Genomic DNA, 22,481 nt, shown 5'->3' on the forward strand with positions numbered 1-22,481 from the left:
GTATGACCAAACATTTCACTGTACCAATCTTTTTTATGGATCCTAAAATTTTGCATAGGCTACACGACAAATGAGCTGCCCTGTGTCCAAACCCATGGGGTTCGTCAAATAAAGTCCTGTCAGACAAGCTTGTCCCTCTACACCGTGATTTTTGATTTCCTAATATTTCCTAATTTATTAATAGGCTTATTATTTATGAAAATAGTAAGCAGTAAACTGGGGAATTCCAATTGTCTCATTACTCGCTGCATTTTACAAATATTTGGGATGCGACAGATACAATATAATTTGCGATACGTGAAAATATGAGGGCCGATGTTTTTTTTTGTTGTTTTTTTTAAGCAATACAACAACCCATGCGACAATGCGGTTGTTTTTTTGTTTTTAAACAATGCAGTTTTTTTAAGGGTTGACATCATCAAACACCGTTTTATAGGTAAAGGGCCAATTGGATTGAAACAGGCTGGAGACAGCAAATTTCGCAATCTTTTTTTAACGCATATTCATTTTGTCGATAACAAAAAGTGGATGTAAACTTGGCTATTGACTTCATAAATGTGTTTTAATTAAGCTACACATATGTGCAATTAATATTTGAAGCCAAGTTCTGTATCTGGTTCAAAGTATTCTGACCGGGCTCAAGAACTGAGAGAGAAGTGTGTGTGTGGTCTCCAAGGCTGGATGGCTGGGTGGCTGAGGAATGCTTGCTCAGGGCTTGTGTGTGCATGTTTTCAGTTTGAAAAATATGTAGTTTGCTCCTCTTGTGTAAATATTGACATTTGTGTGAATCTGGGTAATTGCTTTATATCTGTGTTTCATAGCCCTGACTCACTAATGATTTGTCTTGGGTTGGTATTGACAACCTGTAACTCTAGTTGCTTCACCCAAACGGTGGGCTTTTAGTTTTCCCTGTCAAGTCTTTTTAAATTTTCTGCTAAACATTTTAGACTTCCTTTGTAAAGTGTGATATGGCTGTAATGGTCTTTTTTAATTGCAATATTATGCTTTTTTTTACAGATATGCATAGCAAGCTTTTGCAGAGCAGGCAGATATTAGCTGTGCATTTCATGAGCTGAGTCGTCTGAGAACTGGGCTGTGCTATGTCGTTTTAAAGCACCAGTCCAATAAAGGTTTAACAAAAGCTTAAAATTAATTGTAAAATCGTGTAGTTGATTGGCATTACAATCCCTCATTTTTTATCTTTTTTTTTAGTACCTCTCTAATCATTAATGACTCATCTATTGTCATTCATAATACAATAATTTCTCCTAACTGTGATTTGCAGCTCATTAAGTGTATAGGTCAGTGTTGTTTGTTGTGTATATATATGTGGTGGTTTGGAAGCGCCCTGTCTTTCTGTGGGTGTGTGCTGCCCTGCCTAGGTGTGTGTGTTTGGTGGTGTGTGTGTGTCATTCTGTATGCTGTGTGAATGTTTGTTTTATTTCAATTCCCAGTCATACAGCTTCTGTTTTTTTTTTTGGCCTGACTAATCTGCATGCCCTCTCGCTGGTTCCTGTCCTAACAGGGGGTGTCATTTGATCAAGTCAATAATCTGCTGATTGAGCCTGCTCGAATTGAGGAGGAAGAGGTCTGTACCTACTCTCTTTCCGCCCAAACTCCCGCTCTTTTCCTCGCTCTCTCCCTCTCTCTCTCTTTCTCTATTATTCATTCATTCACTCATCATTCACCTGCAGTTCAGGGGATCACGACCCACCATACAATTCCTTCATTAATCCAATCCCGATGGCTAGGGAAACGCTGACTAACACTTACTTATCACCACTGTAATGAATCTTAGTTTTTGGAGAAGAAAACATTGTCATGGTGCTTCTGTTAGCTGAAGATAGTAAAGGAATGTTCTAGGTTGAGTACATTCACCAGCTCTGTCAACTGCATCTGTGACATTGTCATTTACCACAGAAAATAATTTGACCATGTTCTTTAGTTTGTAATTAACAAAATTAATGGAATACAGTGTAATATGAACAAAGGCATTTGCTGTGGTAATCGAAAACGTCAATATAAGATTTTTTTTTATTTAAAGAATTGCCCTCAAACTTTCAAGAAATGTTTTTCTCCAAACTAGGTTCCATTATTGTCTGCCTGCTTCTGTTTTTCTTCCCTCTTTTCCACCGCCTAGCCTTCTGTCAGGCTCTGCCACCTAGGAGCAAGTAGCACACATGAGCTAGTGGAAACTTTTTTTTTTTTTTTTTTTTTTTTTTTTTTTTGCAGCATCTTATTACAAGTGTCTCTGTCTTGTCTGATTTAAATGAACAAGACTCACAAAAGTAGTGCTAAAATAATTTACATTTTTTACTTGCCATAAAAATATATGTACAATTGTTGTTCCAGAAGCCCCTAAAATTAGTCATCCTAGTTGCTTATGAAATGGACAGAGTGTGATTTTTTTTTTTTTTTTTTTTTTTTTTTACAGTGCAATATAAAAAGATGTGAATACAATGAAAATCCCATTTTACAATATGTTACCATTGATATTGATGCAACTAATTTCAACATAGACATTGATACTCTCTCTCTGAGAATTAGCACAGATATGTGGATAATGAATAGGCTAGTACTTGCATTTTCTAAAAAGTAATTCCTGATATACTGCACTCTTTGCACTGGTTATTTTATTTATTTTGAAATTTATTTCATTGACCAAGGACATCATTCTGTCGTCTTCAGTTTTTTCCCCCCATCTTCCCACTCACTAAACCTCCTTTGCATGGCTGCTGCTGTAGAATCAACCACATCTAGTCCATCACACAAAAGATTTCACCACCCCCACATTCATTTTGTGACCGTTGGGTATGTCACGTTGTGACTGTTTGGTGACGTGTGCCCTCACTTAATCAGTCAATACAAAGTTGTTTTTTGATTAAATTGTCATTAAGTTTATTATTGATATTAGTTATTCATGTTCCTATATCATGATGACATTATCAAAAAAGGACAAATAACTATAAATTGAATTGCTTCAGCCTTCTTTTTTTTAGGCTATGAATCTGTGACGGTACATTGTTTAATGACAATTAGACTTGAACTAGATGTGGAGCCATTATTTTTGCCATTAAGCTACAAAACTTGACTCAATACAAGTTTTGAGATGGGTGATGTTTAAACCTGAGCATGTGTTCTATATACAGTCTGCATAAATCAAACAGATCATTAGTGCCCTGTCCCAAGTAACACTGGCCTCCTCTCCTTGATTCTTTAGACCTTTGACTATTTGATCAAATGCATAGTGTTATGCATTAATATGCATAATATAGTGTTAAAGTAGTTGAATTTGATCCGATTTTGTGCCATCAAATGTCCATCACTGATCTTGGATCAACATCGTTGCTGTAGTTCAGTGTTACTAATTTTATACACACTACCGTCCAAAAGTTTGGAATCAGCATGATTTTCATTTTTATATATATGTATACTTTTCAGCAAGGATGCTTTCAATTGATCAAAAAAGATATTTATAATGTTACAAAGATTTCCATTTCAAATATGTGCTTGTTTTTGAACTTCCTATTTATCAAAGAATCCTGGAAAAAATATCTATCACAGTTTCCACAAAACTATTAAGCAGCACAACTGTTTTCAACAGTCTCATAATAAAATTATCTGCTTACTAATCATTTATTCATTTACATGGACAACAGTCATGCTTAAGCAGGCTTGCATGACTTTCTGGTTGTAGGCTTATTAAACAAAAGATGTGAATGTAAACAAACTTTCTGTATAGAATATATCAATGTATATTTTTGTAGAGACCATAATGATGTCTATGTATAAACTGTGCAATTAGAGTAAAGGCTGAAATACATGACATTTCCCAAGATTTCTGCCCCAGTTCACAGTCTGTACAAGTCGATGTTTGAAGCGATATTTGAATTGTTAAACTTTACAGAAAATCACATGGTGTATGATGGGCACAAACTCCAGTTTTTAAGATTCAGACTATAATTCCGTCCAGTCGGAGGATATCAAATATGTTTGATATTTTGAGCCAATTTATAACACATTTTGTTTTCAAATTTATTACTTCAGTAAATTGACAGTCAGTCCACCTAATCCAACTTACAAAGTTTGATATTTCTCTTATCAACAGAGTTTTTGTGCTTCTGATTTATCTTTCAAATTGTGTTAAAAGTACTTCCGAATATGAATGGATTGTCCAATGATCCTTAAATTTGAGCTCAATTGTTTTTGTATGTAAATGAATGCAATGTGTAAAATATCAAGGAAAGGCGGCTGCTGGTTGGGACAATATATGCGATCTGTCTGAACATGGATGCAGTCTTCACATTAGTGATATTTCCTCTATAAACAAGCATGCACTGCATGAAAGATTCATGTTTTGTTTTTGTTAGTTATTTTGTTCTGTCAGTTAAGTCGTGCATATTATAGCAAATGTCTTGTGAGATGCATTGTGCAGGTTTTTGTTGTGCACTTTTCTGTAAATGTCTGATCTCTGCTTCATCTGTAGCTGAACCTGTCCATCCTGAGGCAGACTGGTGGGTTAGGCATCAGCATAGCAGGGGGGAAAGGATCTACGCCCTATAAGGGTGACGATGAGGTACGTTTCAATGAGCTTTCATGTAAAAGATACATTTCAGTAAATGCTTTTGTGTGTGAGTGTGTTGTCAGCTTGTTTTAATGTACTGCGCATGTCCTTTTCAGGGTATTTTCATCTCTAGAGTGGCAGAAGAGGGCCCTGCAGCTCGTGCTGGGGTCAAAGTGGGAGACAAACTTCTTGAGGTGAACATTGTTATAATTTTCACCTTTTGAGTTGCCTCATACAAAACCAGTCATCCATGCAGCTTTAAGTCCTCCATCTTTGTATTCATCGGGTCTTAGGTGAACGGAGTAGACCTGCATGGGGCAGAGCATCACACAGCTGTCGAGGCCTTGCGTAACTCGGGGGCAGCCGTGGTTATGACCGTTCTACGAGAGCGCATGGTGGAACCAGAGAACGCCATCACCACCACACCATTGCGACCAGAAGATGATTATTTCCCCCGGGAGAGACGTTCCAGTGGGCTGCCTTTCCTCCTGGACCCTGCCTCACCTGCTGTTAGCACTGGACCTTCACAGCGACTAGCCACTTGTCTGATCCGCAACGATAAAGGTTTAGGTTTCAGCATTGCTGGAGGGAAAGGGTCAACCCCGTACCGAGTAGGAGACACGGTAAAAACAAGACGCTCTTCCAGATACACTTGTGACTTGCCTTGTGGTAAATATTTGATGGTGTGTTCTTTGCTTTGGTGTCAGGTTGTTTTATCTCTGTGTTTGTTTACGGAGCACAGGACAGGTCGTTCGCTCTGTCCGTATGTTTAACATATTTAACAGAAATGTATGGACTGCATAAGACTCTGAATGGTGCTCCTCATCACCTCTAGGATGTGTGACCGAGGCTGTGATGATTAGAATTACAGGGACTGACACCCGATAGTGCCGATAGATTACAGGATGGCAGGGGATGAAGTATTTTTGGATCTCTGCTGCAGACACGCATCAAACCACCCTCTATCTTTCTGACACACGGCCTCATTTATGCACCACTTTCACGAAGGAGACCGTCACACATTAGCACATGCACACTCTAGCACACTCTAGGCTGAGTAAGTGTAAGTCCTGTTTTTGTTCCTCTGCTTGACCTTTGCGCTCGCTTTTACTAGCAAGTTGATGTCACCAACTTGTCTGTTTGGTACATTGAGTTTTCAGCATGCAGTGTTCTGATCACACTTCTAGAGACCATACTGTGAAAGTGCTGACAAAGGCGGCTTGAAGACTATCTGCGTATCAGTTGTCAGATTTTTCTTTGAAGAATGAAGTGGCCTTGAAGGTCGTAGATAGTTATTTTAATACTACATAGTCTAAATTACATTTTTAGAGTTTTAAATAACCCTTTTTTACTATAATGAGCCATTAAAAAGCAGGTAATTTCAAGCTAAGGTCAGCGGGATATTCTCTGCTTAAGAGGCATGTGGCATTGCAGCATGTTACACCAGCATACTCAGTAGCTCTTATCCGCTATACAGGAGTGCTGTAAAATAGCACTGCAAGTGATTTTAGCACTGTCACTTCTAGAGGATGATCTTTTTTAGTTCTTTGTGAATGTTAAAAGCAGTAAATTCACTGCTCTGGCTCGGTAAATAGGCTCATTTATAGCTTATTTTCATTACTTTGCGAGAATTTGGATGTTTACATACACTACCGTTCAAAATTTTGGATCACTTTTTTTTAAAGAAATAATTACTATATTTAGCAAGGATGCATTATATTGATCAAAAGTGACTGTAAAGAAATGTTAAAAAATTCTAATGTTACAAATAAATGCTGTTCTTTTGAACTTTCTATTCATCGAAGAATACAGAAAAAAACTTCTTTTTTTTTTCACAAAAATGTTAAGCAGCAATGTTTTCAACATTGAACATTGAAATGTTTCTTGAGCTGCAAATCATCATGTTAGAATGATTTCTGAAGGATCATGTGACGCTGAAGACCGGAGTAATGATGTTTAAAATTCAGCTTTGCAGTCACAGGGATAAATTACAAATAGAAAAATTTGTAAAATAGAAAAGTGAATTTAAAATTCAAATAAATGCAGCTTTGGTGAGCACAAGAGACTTCTTTCAAAAGCATTTTAAAAAATCTTATGGAGTTGAGTTACAGTTGACTTGACTGTGTTCTCCTGCTTTATTCTCAGGGAATCTTCATCTCTCGAATTGCTGAAGGAGGAGCTGCTCACAGAGACACTGTCCTGCACGTGGGAGACAGGGTCATATCAGTGAGTCCATCCATCTCTCGCACACACCTCTCTCGCTGTCTCTCTCTAGTTAGTGTAGGTAATCAACTTTAGAGTTAAAAGAGTAGTTCACTTGAAATTGTAAATTTTCTCAACTTCATGTCATTTAAAAGGATCTCCGGCTAGTTTGCCTAGATATGATGTCAATACCCCTCCTAATTAAGGCGGTTGGTTAAAAATACCTGAAACGCTTTCATGATTAAGAAAAATAAAAAAGCGCTATCACTACTTTTTTTCAGCTTTTTTGTACTATGGGCCGTCGATTGTTGATGACGCACGACGGTCCTGAGCGCTAAACTAAAAAGAACACGTCAGAGGCAGGCGAGCGTTCGCGGGCAGTTCGACACACTCTTCTACAGTTCATCGTCGGACCCACCTAGAGAGATAAAATGCCACATTGTGCCAATACATGCCAGCCAATAATGTTTGCGCTGTGTTATTGTCTAGGTTCTTTATCAGTTACTGGAAAAACTTTCAGTGTTGGCCAAACTAAGTAAGGGATAATGTATAGCGAGGCGGTTGTTATAGCGAATACAACCCCGACAGGCTGATGCGGGAGCCCGACGCAAAGCCATTATCCCGCCTATTACATGGCTACCTACCAAATAAATCAATAATTTGACAAAAAATATTGAATTTAAAAAGGAATTTATTGATTTAAAAACGATTGTATTGCTTCCGCTAAAGAAAATAGTCCGTTCCGTCTCTGGTTAGAATCCTGCTGCGTCCATAGCAATGCGCTGTTTTTCATGGCAACGGTCTGTTATACTTCGCAGCGGTCTGTTATCAAGAAATAACACACCGCATTCTACACTGGAATTCAGCCAAGCCATGTAATATGTTATATATTTCTAAACAAATATGTTCATGTTAGACCTGCCTGTTAGTAACTGCATCGCGGCTGGGTAAACCAGCGCTCCATCTGTCATGGAGGCTGACGAGGGCAGCCCACAGTACATCTGGATCGAGACAAACTGCCTCAAAATTAGGATGGGCAATGATGCATGGTAAATCTGTAAACAAGTATCCTGTTCTTAGGCTATAATATGCATTTACTGTGGTAGATTATTTCAAAATTCTTATTTATGACATGTTCAGCCTCGAACTGAAAAGGGTGAACGGCAGACATTTCGCTCGCTAATTGAGGTAACGTTAATAGTTTAACTTGATAACGTTAGTGTTTATGCGCCTTGTGTTTGTAGCGGCGCTGGGACCAGTCTACGTCACGGCCCAGAATGCAATGGGTAAAAACAACAATGGCGACTTACAGGTTAAAAACTTTATTTTAAAATATCTCGCTACAACGAAAACATTGTTATAATATCACGTTTGTGGCGCAAATGGTATCGCTAACCCAATAAGACTAAGTTGTCAAACTAACCGGAGATCCTTTTAAAAACTTTAAAATAAAATAAAAATACTAAAAATGACTAAAAAAAGAAATAACTAAAAAACGAAATTTGTTCCTTGGAACACATGTTTAGCACATTTTGAGGCTGTTGTTTGCCATACTAAAAGTGAATGATTACCAGGGTCTGCCAAGCTCCAATAATGACAAACAGCACCATGAAAGTGATCCATACAAGTCATGTGCTTTATTTTAAGTCCTCTAAAGCAATGTGATAGCTTTGTGCGAGAAAGACTCATTTATGCTGAATATCAAATCTCATTTATGTTCGTGTATATTAAAATGTGGCACAGGAAGACGTCACCTCAAAAATTATGGGTTTTTGGATCTTATGAATATGACTTGATTTGGATCTGTTGTTCACACAAAGCTATTGTATGCAGGGTTTGAAATGAACTTTTTCACTCACCGGCCCGGCCAATTTGGCTACTAAATTAAGTTACCGGCCATTCAGAACTTCTACTAGCCAAAAAGTACAAAAAAATAAACCAGATTAACTATGTCACAGCTTATGTATTATATATATATATAATAAATATTATAATTTATAGGTATTATAAAATTTGGATTTCATACATTAATTTCTTATTCAAACAAAATCATGTCATCCAGCCATCTCCTCCCTTCCTCTTTCATCCTCATCACCAAAAATGTATTTTAGGTGGACAGATCAATACAGTGCAAGGAACATAAAAAAAATGTTGGATGTTGGAAAATAACAATGGCTTTTCTGTTAACCAAATGCTATTTAATCTTCGTTTTTGCTTCAATGTAAATTAACAAGCGCTCCATTATTTGTTGTGTACTGACGTGTGTGTTCAAGTAAGCCAGATATGCGCAGATTCTGCGCAATACACTGTATTAAATATATCATGATGACTCACGAGTTCAGTATTTGCGCTAAATCTGCACAGATTTGTCTTACACGAACCTCCCCAGCAAAGTGAGTAAACATAAGTAACACGCCAAATTGGCTTGTGATTTGACAGCGTTGCCCGCCAGTTGATTTTTACCTGCATTTGGAGGGTTGGCGGGTGTTAATTTCAAACCCTGATTGTATGGTTTTGGAATAAAGCACATCAATTATATGGACTACCTTTTATGATACTTTTATACTCCGTTTTCTGAGCTTTCTCTTTCATTGTATGGAAAATGAATGCATGAACACTAACACACGCGTTTTTGTTTTACTATACCTTTAATAATAGATTGTTTTGGTCCTAGGTATTAGATGGATTGAATTTAGAGTTAGTTTCAGCAGAGTGCAACTGAGCGGTCTTCTGCTGTTTTACTGTGCTGTACACCATAACCGTTCTGCTTCGCACCATGAAATGTCACTGTGTAATTGTGCACTTCTCTCCTGGTAACCTTGCTTGTATTCCTACTCAGCAATATGACAATTATAATCCAAACTGTTTTGTCTCCCTGAGCCCTCTTTATTTTGCGATTTTTTTTTTGCTGCTTCTTCCTCCGTCCTTGCATGGGTTTTCACTAACACACTTCTTGCCTGCTTGGTGTCGGGTGTGGTGATGGGAGGTTTTAGACTTATTCTTTGGGCCTGCTGTCATGGTAACTGCATGCGTTACCATAGCAGCTGCCGTTCTGTCACCCTGTGGTAAGCGCCGGTACTGACTGGCCAGTGCTGACCTCTGTTTGTCACCATGGTGGGAATTCTTACTTATAAACAATGTAACCAGAAATCAAAAATAGTCCTTCCTCACATGAAACAAAACCGATTTAGCCACATGCCTTGGCCCTGTAGAGAGAATCTCTGTTATGCAGTTTATGTGAAAATAATGAACACAGCGGCTTTAATCCGCAGTTCCAACACAACATATCATGCGTCAAGATAAGACCCAGATTGTAATTAAAGGGCAGGATTAAAGAATTGAATAAAAATAAGTCAATAGCAAATGTGATGAATCAGTTAGTACTGTACATGCATAGTTATTCTCAAGTTAAGAGCAGGTTTTTATGTAGTCAGGCTACAGTCTTTTATCTGTCCAGTTATAGATGACATAATACGTAATCGAATATTTGAAGGATTAAATGCAGGTTGCGCGCCACCTCTATCTTATGGAGCAAGTGCACAATCCTGAGGCAAATTGTAGTTTGATTAACATTTTAAGGTGCTGGAGAAAGCCAAGCTACAATCACATTTTCCAGATCTGTTAGTCTGGCTTCCCCAAAACCAGACTGGTATATTTCAGTCAGACTAAAGTGTGTACATGACATTTTAAACAGATTAATTACTGCTTTTGTCCAAATGTAATTAAAGTTTTATAGTGCATGTTATCGCACTTACTATCAATTGTAATTATAACTCATCCTGGACTAAACCCACTTTTTATGAGTGAAAGGTCCTCTAATCAAGGCATGTGAGATATATCTGCAATGCATCTAAATGTGACAAGCTGTAGTAGAGTTTGGGGACTGTTTTCAAAGGCTGCTCTTTTTGTACTTGCTCTAACACACTACATGATCTTACTACCTAAAGCATCTCCAGCACTTCCTCTTTCTCCTATTGCACATTCCCTTCTCTTTTCACTTCCCTGGTCAGATGTGTATCAGTTTGGTTTGCATGATTTTTCACTGAGAACCCAGGTTTTTAAAACAAAGTGGAAATCACTTTTCCTTTTAAGCCTATGAATGCATGAGAGGACTCAGCATTGGCTTTCACCTGATCCAGATCAGTCCTGTACAGGAAAAAAATTTCCCTCGTCTAACACCTGGAATCTTTAATGTTCCTCTAAAACCCTACTTACAGCATTTAAAGAGCCAGTAAGACATCACAGCTCAGCATGAGGGGCTTTCATCTGCCCATTCTGGGCATATTGGCCCTCTATGACCCTCTGGTGTTTGGCTGTCACTTCAGATCAATGGTGTAGACATGACAGAGGCCAGACATGACCAGGCAGTAGCGCTGCTTACTGGCACCTCCCCCACCATCACCCTCCTGGTCGATCGGGACCAGGCCAGTGCAGGGGGCGCCTCCCCTCGAACTCGACCTCATTCACCCCCTCCTCCAGAGCCATCTGACTCACCTGAGCAAGAGGAAGGAGGAGACGAGCACCTTGGAAACCATCTCAACTGTCCCATGGAAGATGAATACCCCATTGAGGTGCGAGCTTTAACTAAAAGTGTGACAGTGAGTCTGTGGGGAATGTGTGAGTGTTGATAAATGCTGCTTGCTGTAGTTTAATCTCATAACAGCTTCATTTTGATGTTTTAATGCCTCACTCAACAGAGAAAATGGTGCACGGTATGAACATTGCATACTGGATTTATTGTTTTAGGATTGTGATTTGGCCTTTTGAAATTTACTCTATTGGTTTTGCATTTTATTGATGTTCCCTTGATGTTTTGAAGTTGTGTAGATGTATAGACCTTATGTAGCTCCGCCCCTTTTCAGCGCTGCGCTCGTTGTCTTTTGTCTTCCGGTCTGTATTTTCACAGCGATTTATGAATGAACGGCTCGTTTTAAAATCTTCCCGGTCTACTGACATTTGTTAAGACATCTGCTTTAAACATTACAATCCTCATGATAACTTTCGTTAACTTTACATTAGGTAAATCCACTTCAAAAGCTAATTACTCCTGGACAGCAATGCCATAGAGATATACAGAGCGACCGCAAAAACGGAAGTTCAAAGACAATATTCTAAAGAGGGCGGCGCCCTTGTTTCTCTTGTGGATAAGGTCTATAGACTTGCCCAGAAGACGTGTGCGTCTCCATCACAAATAACTAACATTCAGTTATTTTATCTAAAACATTGACACTGCCATTCAAAAGTTTGGGGTCCATAAGATTTTTCTTTATTTTATTTTTTTTTAAAGAAAATTTATACTTTTATTCAGCAAGAATGCTTTAAATTTCATCAAAAGTGACAAAGATATTTTATGTTACAAAACTTTCGATTCATCAAAGTTTCCTGAACAAAGTACCACAGTTTCCTCAGAAATATTAACATATTAAGAGTATCATAAGAATAAATTAAGCAGCATTATCATTGATGATAATAAGAAATGTTTCTTGAGCAGCAAATCAACATATTAGAATGATTTCTGAAGTATCATGTGACACTAAAGACGTTTTAAAATATATTAAAATACAAAACAATGATTTTAAATTGTAATATTTCAAAATGTTGCTGTTTTTATTGTATTTTTGGTAAAAAAAATGCAGCCTTGGTGAGACGAGAGGTTTTTTTTTTATTAAAAAAGCAACAAAACAAAAATTACCAACACCAAACTTTTGAGCAGTATCTTATTTATTATTATAAATTAATCCTAAAGATTATATCATCCATCTGACCTACTGCAAACCTGACTTTTTAAACTTAAACTCTACATAACTTGACTTAATACATCGCATTTTCCTCTCTGGACAGGAAGTGATGCTGTTCAAAGCGGGTGGTCCCCTGGGTTTGAGCATTGTAGGGGGTAGCGACCATGCCAGTCACCCGTTTGGAATTAATGAGCCAGGGGTGTTCATCTCAAAGGTAAAATAAACTATTTTATTATTTACAAGTACCTAGTATGATGCAGGTTAATGTCAAAAATAAATGCTGTGATTTGTGGTCAGTGGAGCTTGTCAGATGAATTCATTTCTGACCTTATTGCATCTGAGTAGGTCATCCCCAATGGCTTGGCCTCTCAGAGTGGACTTCGTGTGGGTGATCGTATCTTGGAGGTGAATGCCATCGACCTGCGACATGCAACACACCAGGAAGCTGTTAGAGCATTGCTCTCCAACAAACAGGAGATCCGCATGCTTGTGCGCAGAGATCCCTCGCCTCCCGGCATGGAGGTATTACCACATTTGCACAGGGTTGTGAGCAAAACCTACAGTATGGTCAGATGGTTTCTTACAGTCACATCTGTGAAGTTCTCTTGGCTCAGTCAAATCTAACAAATATTAGATTTTCCTGAAAATACGGCATAATGGCCTGCAATGAGATACCCTTACATACCCTCTAAAACATATCTGTGTTATTGTAGGAGATTGTCATTCACAAGCAGCCTGGAGAAAAGCTAGGAATCAGCATCAGGGGTGGCGCTAAAGGCCATGCAGGAAACCCCTTTGACCCCACAGATGAGGGCATCTTCATTTCCAAGGTAACCATAAAGCTTAAACCCTTCAGGATTCTGATTGCAAAAAAACTGGTCTGGTTTCCTCCTCACTACAGTCATGTAAATCCTTGATTTGTTACTCACTTGTTCTTATAGGTGAGCACCAGTGGTGCCGCTGCACGAGATGACCGACTGCGGGTGGGCATGCGCATTCTTGAGGTGGGCAACAACAGTCTGCTGGGTATGACCCACACGGAAGCAGTGAGGGTCTTGCGTGCCTCCGGTGATTCCTTGGTTATGCTTGTGTGTGATGGCTTTGACCCAAGAAACGCTACGGGCATAGAGGTAAACACTTTTACAGGAGGAGAAGCGATCTGCTCTGGTGTCCAGCTGTGGCTCAAATAATTATATAATAATATGTACAGTACTTTGCAAATGTCTTAGGCAGGTTAGTATTTTCACCCCAAAAAATGGTTAAACCAGTTGTGTCTGTGGGAAATATCAGTTTACATTTCCAATCATTCCGTTTGCATTAATTGTAATAATCCAGTGAGATTTGTGTATGCACAAGGAGTCTGACAACCAAAATATTTTGTTTGTATCCCCTCTGATCCTACCATCATCAAGTCTGTCTGTGATTACATGAAGAAACAGAAAATACTGAGACAGACGCTAAATCCAGAAGAACTGTGTCAACTGTGATCAGGTCTCTGTGTGAAGCATATTGACTCCTTGTGCATACAAAAATCTCACTGGATTATTACAATTAATGGCAAAAGGAATCTTTTGAAATGTAAACTGACATTTCTTACTGACACTACAGCAAAATATATAAATAACTGGCTTGAAGTCTTATTTTTGGTAAATATTAACGTGCCTAAGACTTTTGCACCGTGCTGTATAAACTACTACATATTTTGCATATTTATTTGTAATTAATTTGATTTTTCAGGCATCCCCTGGTGTTATTGCAAACCCGTTTGCGGCCGGTATTGTTCGTAAGAACAGTATGGAGAGCATCTCGTCAGTAGACAGAGACCTGAGTCCTGAAGAGATTGACATCATGCAGAAGGTGAGCTCTCTGCGGCACACAGAATAGGAAGAACTGTGGCATGGACGGAAAAATAATATTCTTCTGTCTGAACTCTCCCGCAGGAGGTAGAAATGGTAAGAGAGACGTCCCAGTGGGAACGGGAGGAGATGGAAAAAGTGGTGAGTAATTTCCTCCCCAAATCGCCTTTGTCATAACAGATTATTATCATAATAACAATTGCTATTAAAATGACAACAACTTCCAAATCTCCCCTATAACTATAACTAATAAATGTGGATCTGTCCTTTTTCTTCTCTCTTTCTCTTATCTTATGCCCCACTTTTCCCCCAAACCCTTCTGAATGATTTTGGGTGTTGCTCATTCCAAACATCACATCTTGTTTCTTCTCAATTCCATTCATCTCCTTCATTAAATATGTTCTTGTGTCTACATGGTTCCCTGATTTTATTTTTCATCCATGACTCGTGTCACCTAAACCTCATCCCCATCTGTGCAATGGATGTCATCGGAATGTGTGTGTGTGTGTGTGTGTCCATATTTGTGTCGGTAAAATGTGTGCACGTGTGTGATTGGGTAAATTTCACCAACCCACCTCCCACTCCCTCCTTATTACCCTCCCTCTTTCGGTTAAGGAGCGAATGCGCTTGGAGCGCGAGGAGGCAACTCGCTTGCTGGAGGAGGAAACTGAGGTGAGGCCTTATGCCCTCCCTGTCATAACGGCCCACATAAAGGCTCCAGGAGTGAATCACGGGACCAGCCGTCACCTTGAACATGAACAAATGAGTCATGTCTGAACCTCTGAACATTTAGAAGCCCTTTAGATACTGTGTCCTCATACTCAAAGCTTAATGAAAAGTCTAAATAAAGTTCAGAAGATTGTTGAACATGTTCTTTCAGTGAACAAAGATCTTTCAATGTAATCTTTCTAATGCTCTCTCGACAGAATTTGAGCACTGGGCCATTGAAACTGGACTACAAGACACTGGCGGCTCTGCCTATGACTAGTCTACAGAAAGTTAACAGAGTAAGTACCTACATGTAGCATCATGTTTTAGTAAATAGGCTAGAAAGCATCTAGAAAAAAAATATTTGAAAGACTTTTGGACATAAATGCCATGTAAGGATTTCCAAACAAATGCTTTCTTATCAAAGTGCATACACCCACTGGCTGTTGCACGTCCATGAAATGAGCTTTCGTCCCTGCAGACTAGGCCTGAGTATTGACAGTTTATTCAGTTATTTCTATTTGATTTCAATTTACAACTTCTTGATTCGATTCCAATTTCAAATCATTTGGATATATATCAGAATCAGTTTGGAAAGAAAGTCTCTCAATTAAATCTGTAAACTATACTGTCAGTTGGTACAATACTAATAACATTAAAGTGTCCTAATTTTGTTTAGGAGGTCTCCTACAACAGGTTTACATGCATCAACGGTCAAAAAAACGTTTAATTTTCTCATAATAAATATTTCACATCACCACATTTTTCAATGATTCTCAAACGACTCCATGGATGAATCAGTCTCTCTAAATCCCTCCTTTCCGTGAGCTACTCTGCTCTGATTGGCCAGACAGCTCAGTCTGTTGTGATTGGTCTACCACGTACAGCTCATGTCGAAAACAAAAACGTCGATTGCCATAACTGAACTTCAGCTCCATCCGGAGGCTTCCGACAGCTCAGCGATTGTACACTGTAAACTAAAAACGGTAACGAACGATGACGTCGATTTTACCATATCAATCCGAGCGCGAGTCCGATGATGAAACATTGGAAGAACTAGTCATTCAACCCGATCCTCCATCGCAAAAGACAAGAGACGCAAGCGAATTGACGACATGATATCCACACGAACAAGCTACAGCAAGATGTCCTGTGACTGTTCACGCAGAATGTAGGGGGGCATTATGCAAATGTAGCAAGTCATGACGTGTGAACTTTGCAAAAATAGATTCGAACTCCAAACGACTCATTTGAGCGGTTTAGAGTTGACTCTTTCTTTTGAGAAAAACTAATTTTATTTATGCACTTTCAGCTTTACAACTTTGCAGACTGTTTACATTCACATACATCTACATTACACACTGCATGAAAGGTCATTTTCAAAAATCCATAATAGGGGCACTTTAAAGGTTTGAATGAGTCTAAACTATTAAAATTATCTTGCTAATTATTTTTAGATATAATAATCAACAATAAGAAACATTAAAACATTTTGGACAGTTTTTATATAAACTTTATGTAGTTATATTTCCACATTCTACAATGTACAACATTTAAATAATGGTTGTCATCGCGTTTTTTGTCTTCGTGACCGATTTATTCAGACATGCATTCAATAAGACATCACTAACAGGTAAAAATATTCTAAAACTGTATATTACATATATAAAGTTATTATTTCTAATAAACTGACGAGTTTATGGATATTGAATAGCTTCCCTGAGGTAAATACGAAGTAATGTACATTGTTTACAAGCTATTTTATTGACACTTCTTTTGCGGTTGAAACACTGATTGAGAGATAACATGAGACATGATACATTTCAGTAAGTTCTACTGTTTCTTTCTAAATACCTGATTGTTGATTCATGTTTATTTTATGCTGTAACTAAGTAGTTAAGATGATGGGTACACTTGTACGCCACTTGAACTGAGGCGGCTGCAGAGATCGTTCTGTCACACTACATTAAAGAGCATCCAAATTACATTTGTTTGAATTTTGTGATCAAATTGGCAGAATTTAAAAGCATAGTCTTTGTTACTTATTAAAAGTAACAAAGCTTATGGGTCAGCTCATATTTCCTCAGATGCTTGAATGCTTAGTGTATTGGTCTTCTGAAACATTATGAGGTCAAGCTTTACATTTGCGTTGTAGTGCTCCTTTTACTAGTAGTGCCAAAGGTGAAGCAGTCCAGCTGCTGGTCATTCCAGCCATACCTCTGACAAAATACAGATTGTATTTGCCGGTGCTTGAGGGGTAGTGAGGGGGAGGTGCCGGCCGACAGCTGACAGTAGCTCAAGTTATTTTAAAATGTATGCTGTGAGCTGATTGGTTGAATGGTTTAATGGGTGGGTGTGGCCATTGAGAATGAGGGACCCTTGGAAGAGCTTGACAGTTAAGTTATCTAAGTCGAGCCGTTTGGAATCAGCTCCTGTCATCGTATTGTGAGTGTACCACTGCTATTACTCTACAACTCTGACTTTTCTGTTATTTCTTTATCACTCAATCCTCCTTTACTTTCTTCACTACTTTTTCTTCTTTTTCTTTTTTTTCTGAGTGTTTTAACTTTCACTGAAATAATAACAGTATCCATTGGTTGTTGGACGTTGAGTTAGAGTTAAGTCAGTAAATTGTATTGTTAATTCCACACAAACATCCCACTTACAGTGATTTATTGGCTTTAGTGATGTTCAGTAAAGGTTATAAAATGTAGTAGATGTAATTTGAGCTTTGTAATTTGTTTTTTTGATGTTCCTTGATATATTCCTTGCCCCTTTGTCATCATTTTTAGCCTGGCTATTTTCTGGGAATGTATAACCTACATAGCACTAGCAGCTGTTAGCAAAGTTAAGTGAGGAATGGAGGAGGGGGAGGGGGGGTGGACTGCTCTTAGACAGGGAAACACTAGCGCACCGTTTTTCGTGGTATATGAAGAACCATTTAGTCACGGCTATTTATAGATACTGTTTTGTAGAGCAGTGACTTTTATCTGCACACAAGAGCCATTGAATGAAGTTTTTTTATCAGAATGAGGCCATTAACTGTGTGCGACGGTCACAACTTAAGCATCACAATGTGCCACCAACTGCACCTGTTTGTGAAGCCACATTTGAAGCATTTTTTCCCCTGTGAGGAGAATCAGAGAACAGATTTATAATTCTTCGTAAAGTTGCATGCTTAAGTTAATAGTAATAAGTTACGTACATGTTTGCATATTGTGGTTAGTGTCCACTCTGTAGTTACATGCACTTGTAAGAACTACTTATGATTTCAATTAGGTTGTATATTTAAACTTCAGTGTTCTCTTAAAGTATCATTCAACGTTCATGATGGTGAAAAAGATTTTATTAAAGATTTTTAAAATTAACTTTTAAGTACAAAATGTTCTATAACTGATTTAAAATGAATTAAAGAAATATTAGAAATATATATAAAAAACAAAAATGACAAAAGTACAACAAAATTGCTAAAATCAAAATGAAAACTGAATATATAACCATCAAGGTTAATTCAAAATATTAATGAAATCTATAATATTATATAATTAATACTAAGATAACACAGCACTGAAACAGAAAAACAGCTCCCTGGTTATTGAATTAATTGATTGTAATTGTCACATTAAGTTTTCTCTGAGTCTGTCACAGGACATATCAAGCCTAAAGTCTATATTAAAGCACACAGCACATTAGTGCAAATGTTCAGGATTGAGTGACTGTTCACTGTGAGATGTCTCAGGATGATGGGATAGCTGTATTTAGCTCCTCACTCATCTGAATTAGCGGTAGATGTTTGTGATTTTAGCATGGCTGTGATTCTTCCCAACTCTGCCAGACTAAACCCAACTGTTTCACTCTTTACTGCTTTTCTTTTCTTTTACATTTTCTGTGTTCTCATTCTCATGACATTTTCCTTTCCCCTTTATGTATCATTAGTTGCTCTGCTCTTTTATCTGTCTTTGTTTCCTGCTCACATTATTTCTCCCTTTTGTCTCTGTCGACCACATTCTCTCTCTCATTCCTCAGTTTTCTCCCTCCTTTGCTGCATTCGTCACAATGGAGGCTGCCATGCCAGCTGGCCCCGTAGATCCCCTGGGTTTTGAGAAAGTCCATGCCTCTATGTACCATGTAGAGCCCATTGCCCTCCCTTCATCTCCAGTCTGCACTGCCGCAAGTTCAACGGCTTTAAAACAGCCCCAAGCCGACACATGGGACCCACTCCCAGCTCTAGGAGTGCCACAAGAAACTAACCAGGAAGAAGAATGTTTTGTGGACTCCCAGCCAATCTGCTTTAGTGAAAACCCCTTCCTTGTGGCTAATCGCAAGGGCAAAGGCTGCCCTCCTGAGGAGCGCATTTTATCAGGGCCACCTGTGGGTTACGGCAGGCATGGGCAGCTGCAACCCTGGTTGTACAGCAAGGCAAGCAGCCTTGAGGAGTGTGTTTTGTGACTGAGTGTGTTTCTGGTCAAGCATGGTGTGTCATCAGTAGCTATTTAGAGTTAACATACCACCTTAATCCCAAATGCCATCCAAAGACTTGAATAGCTGCTTTAGACTTATCAATGTCTTTGAAAACATCCTTTGGTTGTAAAATTGTTTCACAGAAAAATACATGTCTATGTACATTTCCCATGTTTAGGAAATAGGTGAAGCTGAAAATGGAACGGATGCAAAAATGGGACTTTGTACTGTGCTTTAACGTATGGTCTTGACTCTTGAGGCATTTAAACATTCCCAGAGTGACTGAGAATGCTTTGAATGTGAAATCAACAGAAGGGCTAAGGCCTCTGACCTGCCACTGGCCATTTACAGGAACATAAAACACTGTGGTTTTTAAAGAAACGTTTAAAATGTTTTCTGTAGCATGACATTGTTGTAGACACTGTTTGTACGAATGTGTTTTTATGGCATCACTGCTTGATTTCAAATGATCTGAGGCACGTAATACAACACATTTGTCATCAAGTGCAGTTGTTTATGGTTTGCTATTGTTACTCTCAAATGAAGATTAACTGCTTCTATAAAACTTTGCTTATTGGAAATGGCAGACACAAAGCTCATCTTGCTTTGTGAAGCACTTCACTGACAATGAGCAATTCCTTTCCTGTACTTGCTCTAGTGATGTTAATTTTTCTGTATTTCAGGGTTCACCGTCGGAGCTTCTCAGGATTGACAGTCCTGTCCGAGATGCTGCACACTCTCCACACAACTCGCAGGTCAGTCCCACTTAAATCGGTTTCACTCCATTTCCATTATCAGCCCTTTCTTTTCTCATTTGTTTTCATGTGGCTGTCAAACATTTTCCATTGGGAAGGCTGTACAGATTTATCAGGTCTACTTTTTACAAGTCTAGTTAATGTCTTCATTAAGTTAGTATTCTTGTTGATGGCCTATGTGCTCTGATTCCACCCGTCGTCATGACATTTCCATATTTCTCAGCAGTCCCACAAATCTTCCTCTGCGATGCTTGGAAGAGAGGTTCGATATGTAAGTGGGCTGACTAGCCCTTATATGGCCTGCACTAGCTCCATTTGGCTTTGCATTAGATGTTAAGAGAGGAATGGTGTACGAGCCTGACTGTAACTGAGCATGTCCTGCTTTTCATGCTCTCTGCAGCAGTGAAATGCCTGACTCTTATAGTATTTACACCAAACCAAGCAACTGAGCATGTAACTACAGCTTTTTAAATTAACACTGCGTAATAAGACCTTGGGAATCATATGTAGTGAATGTAACAAATGATAATATCCATATCCATACTGTTCAAAGTTTGTGGTTGGTGATTTAAAAAAAGTCTCTTATGATCACCAAGGCTGCATTCAGTTGATTAAAAAATACAGTAAACAGAAAACATTTTAAATTATAATAATAATTCTATTTAATATATTTAAAATATATTTTATTCTTGTGATGGTAAAGGTGAATCATTACCCGGGGCGGTAACACTTTACTTGAAGGGGTGTGCATAAGACTAACATGACACCTTCATAATCATGACATGACACATGTTATGAATATGAAGGAAGTTTTATGCATGTTTGTGACAACTGTCATTAAGTGTCATTTGCTCAGTTATGACATTTTTAATGCAAATATGACATTGTTTGAGATGTCTTTGTTATGACACCTTGACATAAATCAATACATCATAACCTGTCAGTGTCTTTGTCATGACAACTTGACATTACTAAGACAACACAACCTGTCATAAACATGACATAGCAGATTAATTATCAAACTTAAGAAACCACTTAGCTTTATGGGTAGGGGTGGGCGATATGGCAAAAATATCATATCACGATTTTTTTCAGGAAAACCACGATTAACGATTTTATCATGATTCTTTTTCATGTTGGTTTTACTCTATTTTGCAAGTGACTGAGCATTACAGCCAAACTAATGTCCCTATTTAAAAAAAAAAGCCTTATAGGTAACAAAAGAAAAAAGAATGGCAGACATTTAGGCCAACGTGGCGAAGATAAAAATCTTTATCATTATTTTCTTTGTTATTAAGAATTAGGAACAAAGATACACATTAAGCATACACAACTTAATATACAAATGAAATAAACAGTGCTTTATTTTTTCAGCTACAGTAGGGGTATTTAACAGTAGCATTGAAGAAAGTAATTAGGCTAAATGAACAAATACGAAAATAAAACACAACATAGACTTCACTGTATAAATTATACATTAATTATTATTAAAGCTACTACTAAAGTTCTCAGTCAAGAGCAGTGAGTGATTTCCTCTTTGTGTTTTGTTGTTTTATTAACATTAAAGGGATAGTTCTCCAAAACATTTTAATTGTCATCATTTACTCTCTCAAGTTGTTTAAAACCCGAATAAGTTTCTTTCTTCTGTTGAAAATAAAAGTTATTTGGAAGAATGTGGGTAACCAAACAGTTGCTGTACTCCAGTGACTTCCATAGTATATGTTTTCCTACTATGGAAGTCAATGGGGACCAGCAACTGTTTGGTTACCCACATTCTTCCAAATAACTTTTATTTTCAACAGAAGAAAGAAATTAATACAGGTTTGGAACAACATTGATTAGAGTGAGTAAATAATGACAGAATTTTTATTTTTGGGTGAACTATCTCTTTAAGGACAAGAGGCAGCTTGTTTACTAACTGGCTACTGTCGCTTTAAGAGCTGCACGCGACGCATCTAATATACACGCATTTGACAAGCAGATTTTCTCTAAATTTTTTTCTGTTTGCTTTCACTTTAGACATAACCAACTTTGTTTATGTAAACCTTGTGTGTATTTGACAATATTAGCGCAATAAGACTCGAAAGATAACTTATAACGTAGTCCAGTAAACAGACGCTGTTAGACAGGCTTTTAGTGCCCGTGTGCTTCGGGTGTATGCGCTCAGAAAGCACACGTCAGAACAGCGCATCAGCAC

General features: G+C 38.1%; 1 protein-coding gene across 21 annotated transcripts in view; it reads left to right on the forward strand.

The window, feature by feature from the left end:
* Positions 1-22,481, forward strand: part of scrib (scribble planar cell polarity protein) — a 114,057-nt gene that overhangs the window by 76,147 nt on the left and 15,429 nt on the right. For 10 of the 21 annotated variants that reach the window (XM_056248396.1, XM_056248403.1, XM_056248397.1 and 7 more), the window contains exons 16-32: positions 1,526-1,588; positions 4,487-4,576; positions 4,681-4,758; positions 4,858-5,187; positions 6,710-6,790; positions 11,092-11,337; positions 12,608-12,718; positions 12,850-13,026; positions 13,218-13,334; positions 13,446-13,634; positions 14,242-14,361; positions 14,445-14,501; positions 14,976-15,032; positions 15,287-15,367; positions 19,095-19,487; positions 20,213-20,284; positions 20,508-20,555. In XM_056248396.1, coding sequence (XP_056104371.1) covers positions 1,526-1,588; positions 4,487-4,576; positions 4,681-4,758; positions 4,858-5,187; positions 6,710-6,790; positions 11,092-11,337; positions 12,608-12,718; positions 12,850-13,026; positions 13,218-13,334; positions 13,446-13,634; positions 14,242-14,361; positions 14,445-14,501; positions 14,976-15,032; positions 15,287-15,367; positions 19,095-19,487; positions 20,213-20,284; positions 20,508-20,555 — 2,310 coding nt within the window. The remainder of the gene's footprint in view (positions 1-1,525; positions 1,589-4,486; positions 4,577-4,680; positions 4,759-4,857; positions 5,188-6,709; positions 6,791-11,091; positions 11,338-12,607; positions 12,719-12,849; positions 13,027-13,217; positions 13,335-13,445; positions 13,635-14,241; positions 14,362-14,444; positions 14,502-14,975; positions 15,033-15,286; positions 15,368-19,094; positions 19,488-20,212; positions 20,285-20,507; positions 20,556-22,481) is intronic. The other 11 variants (XM_056248399.1, XM_056248404.1, XM_056248413.1 and 8 more) reach the window with 9 other exon arrangements.

Source organism: Rhinichthys klamathensis, unplaced genomic scaffold, assembly GCF_029890125.1.
Source record: "Rhinichthys klamathensis goyatoka isolate OS25496 unplaced genomic scaffold, OSU_Roscu_1.1 h1tg000055l_1, whole genome shotgun sequence".
Taxonomy (NCBI): domain Eukaryota; kingdom Metazoa; phylum Chordata; class Actinopteri; order Cypriniformes; family Leuciscidae; genus Rhinichthys; species Rhinichthys klamathensis.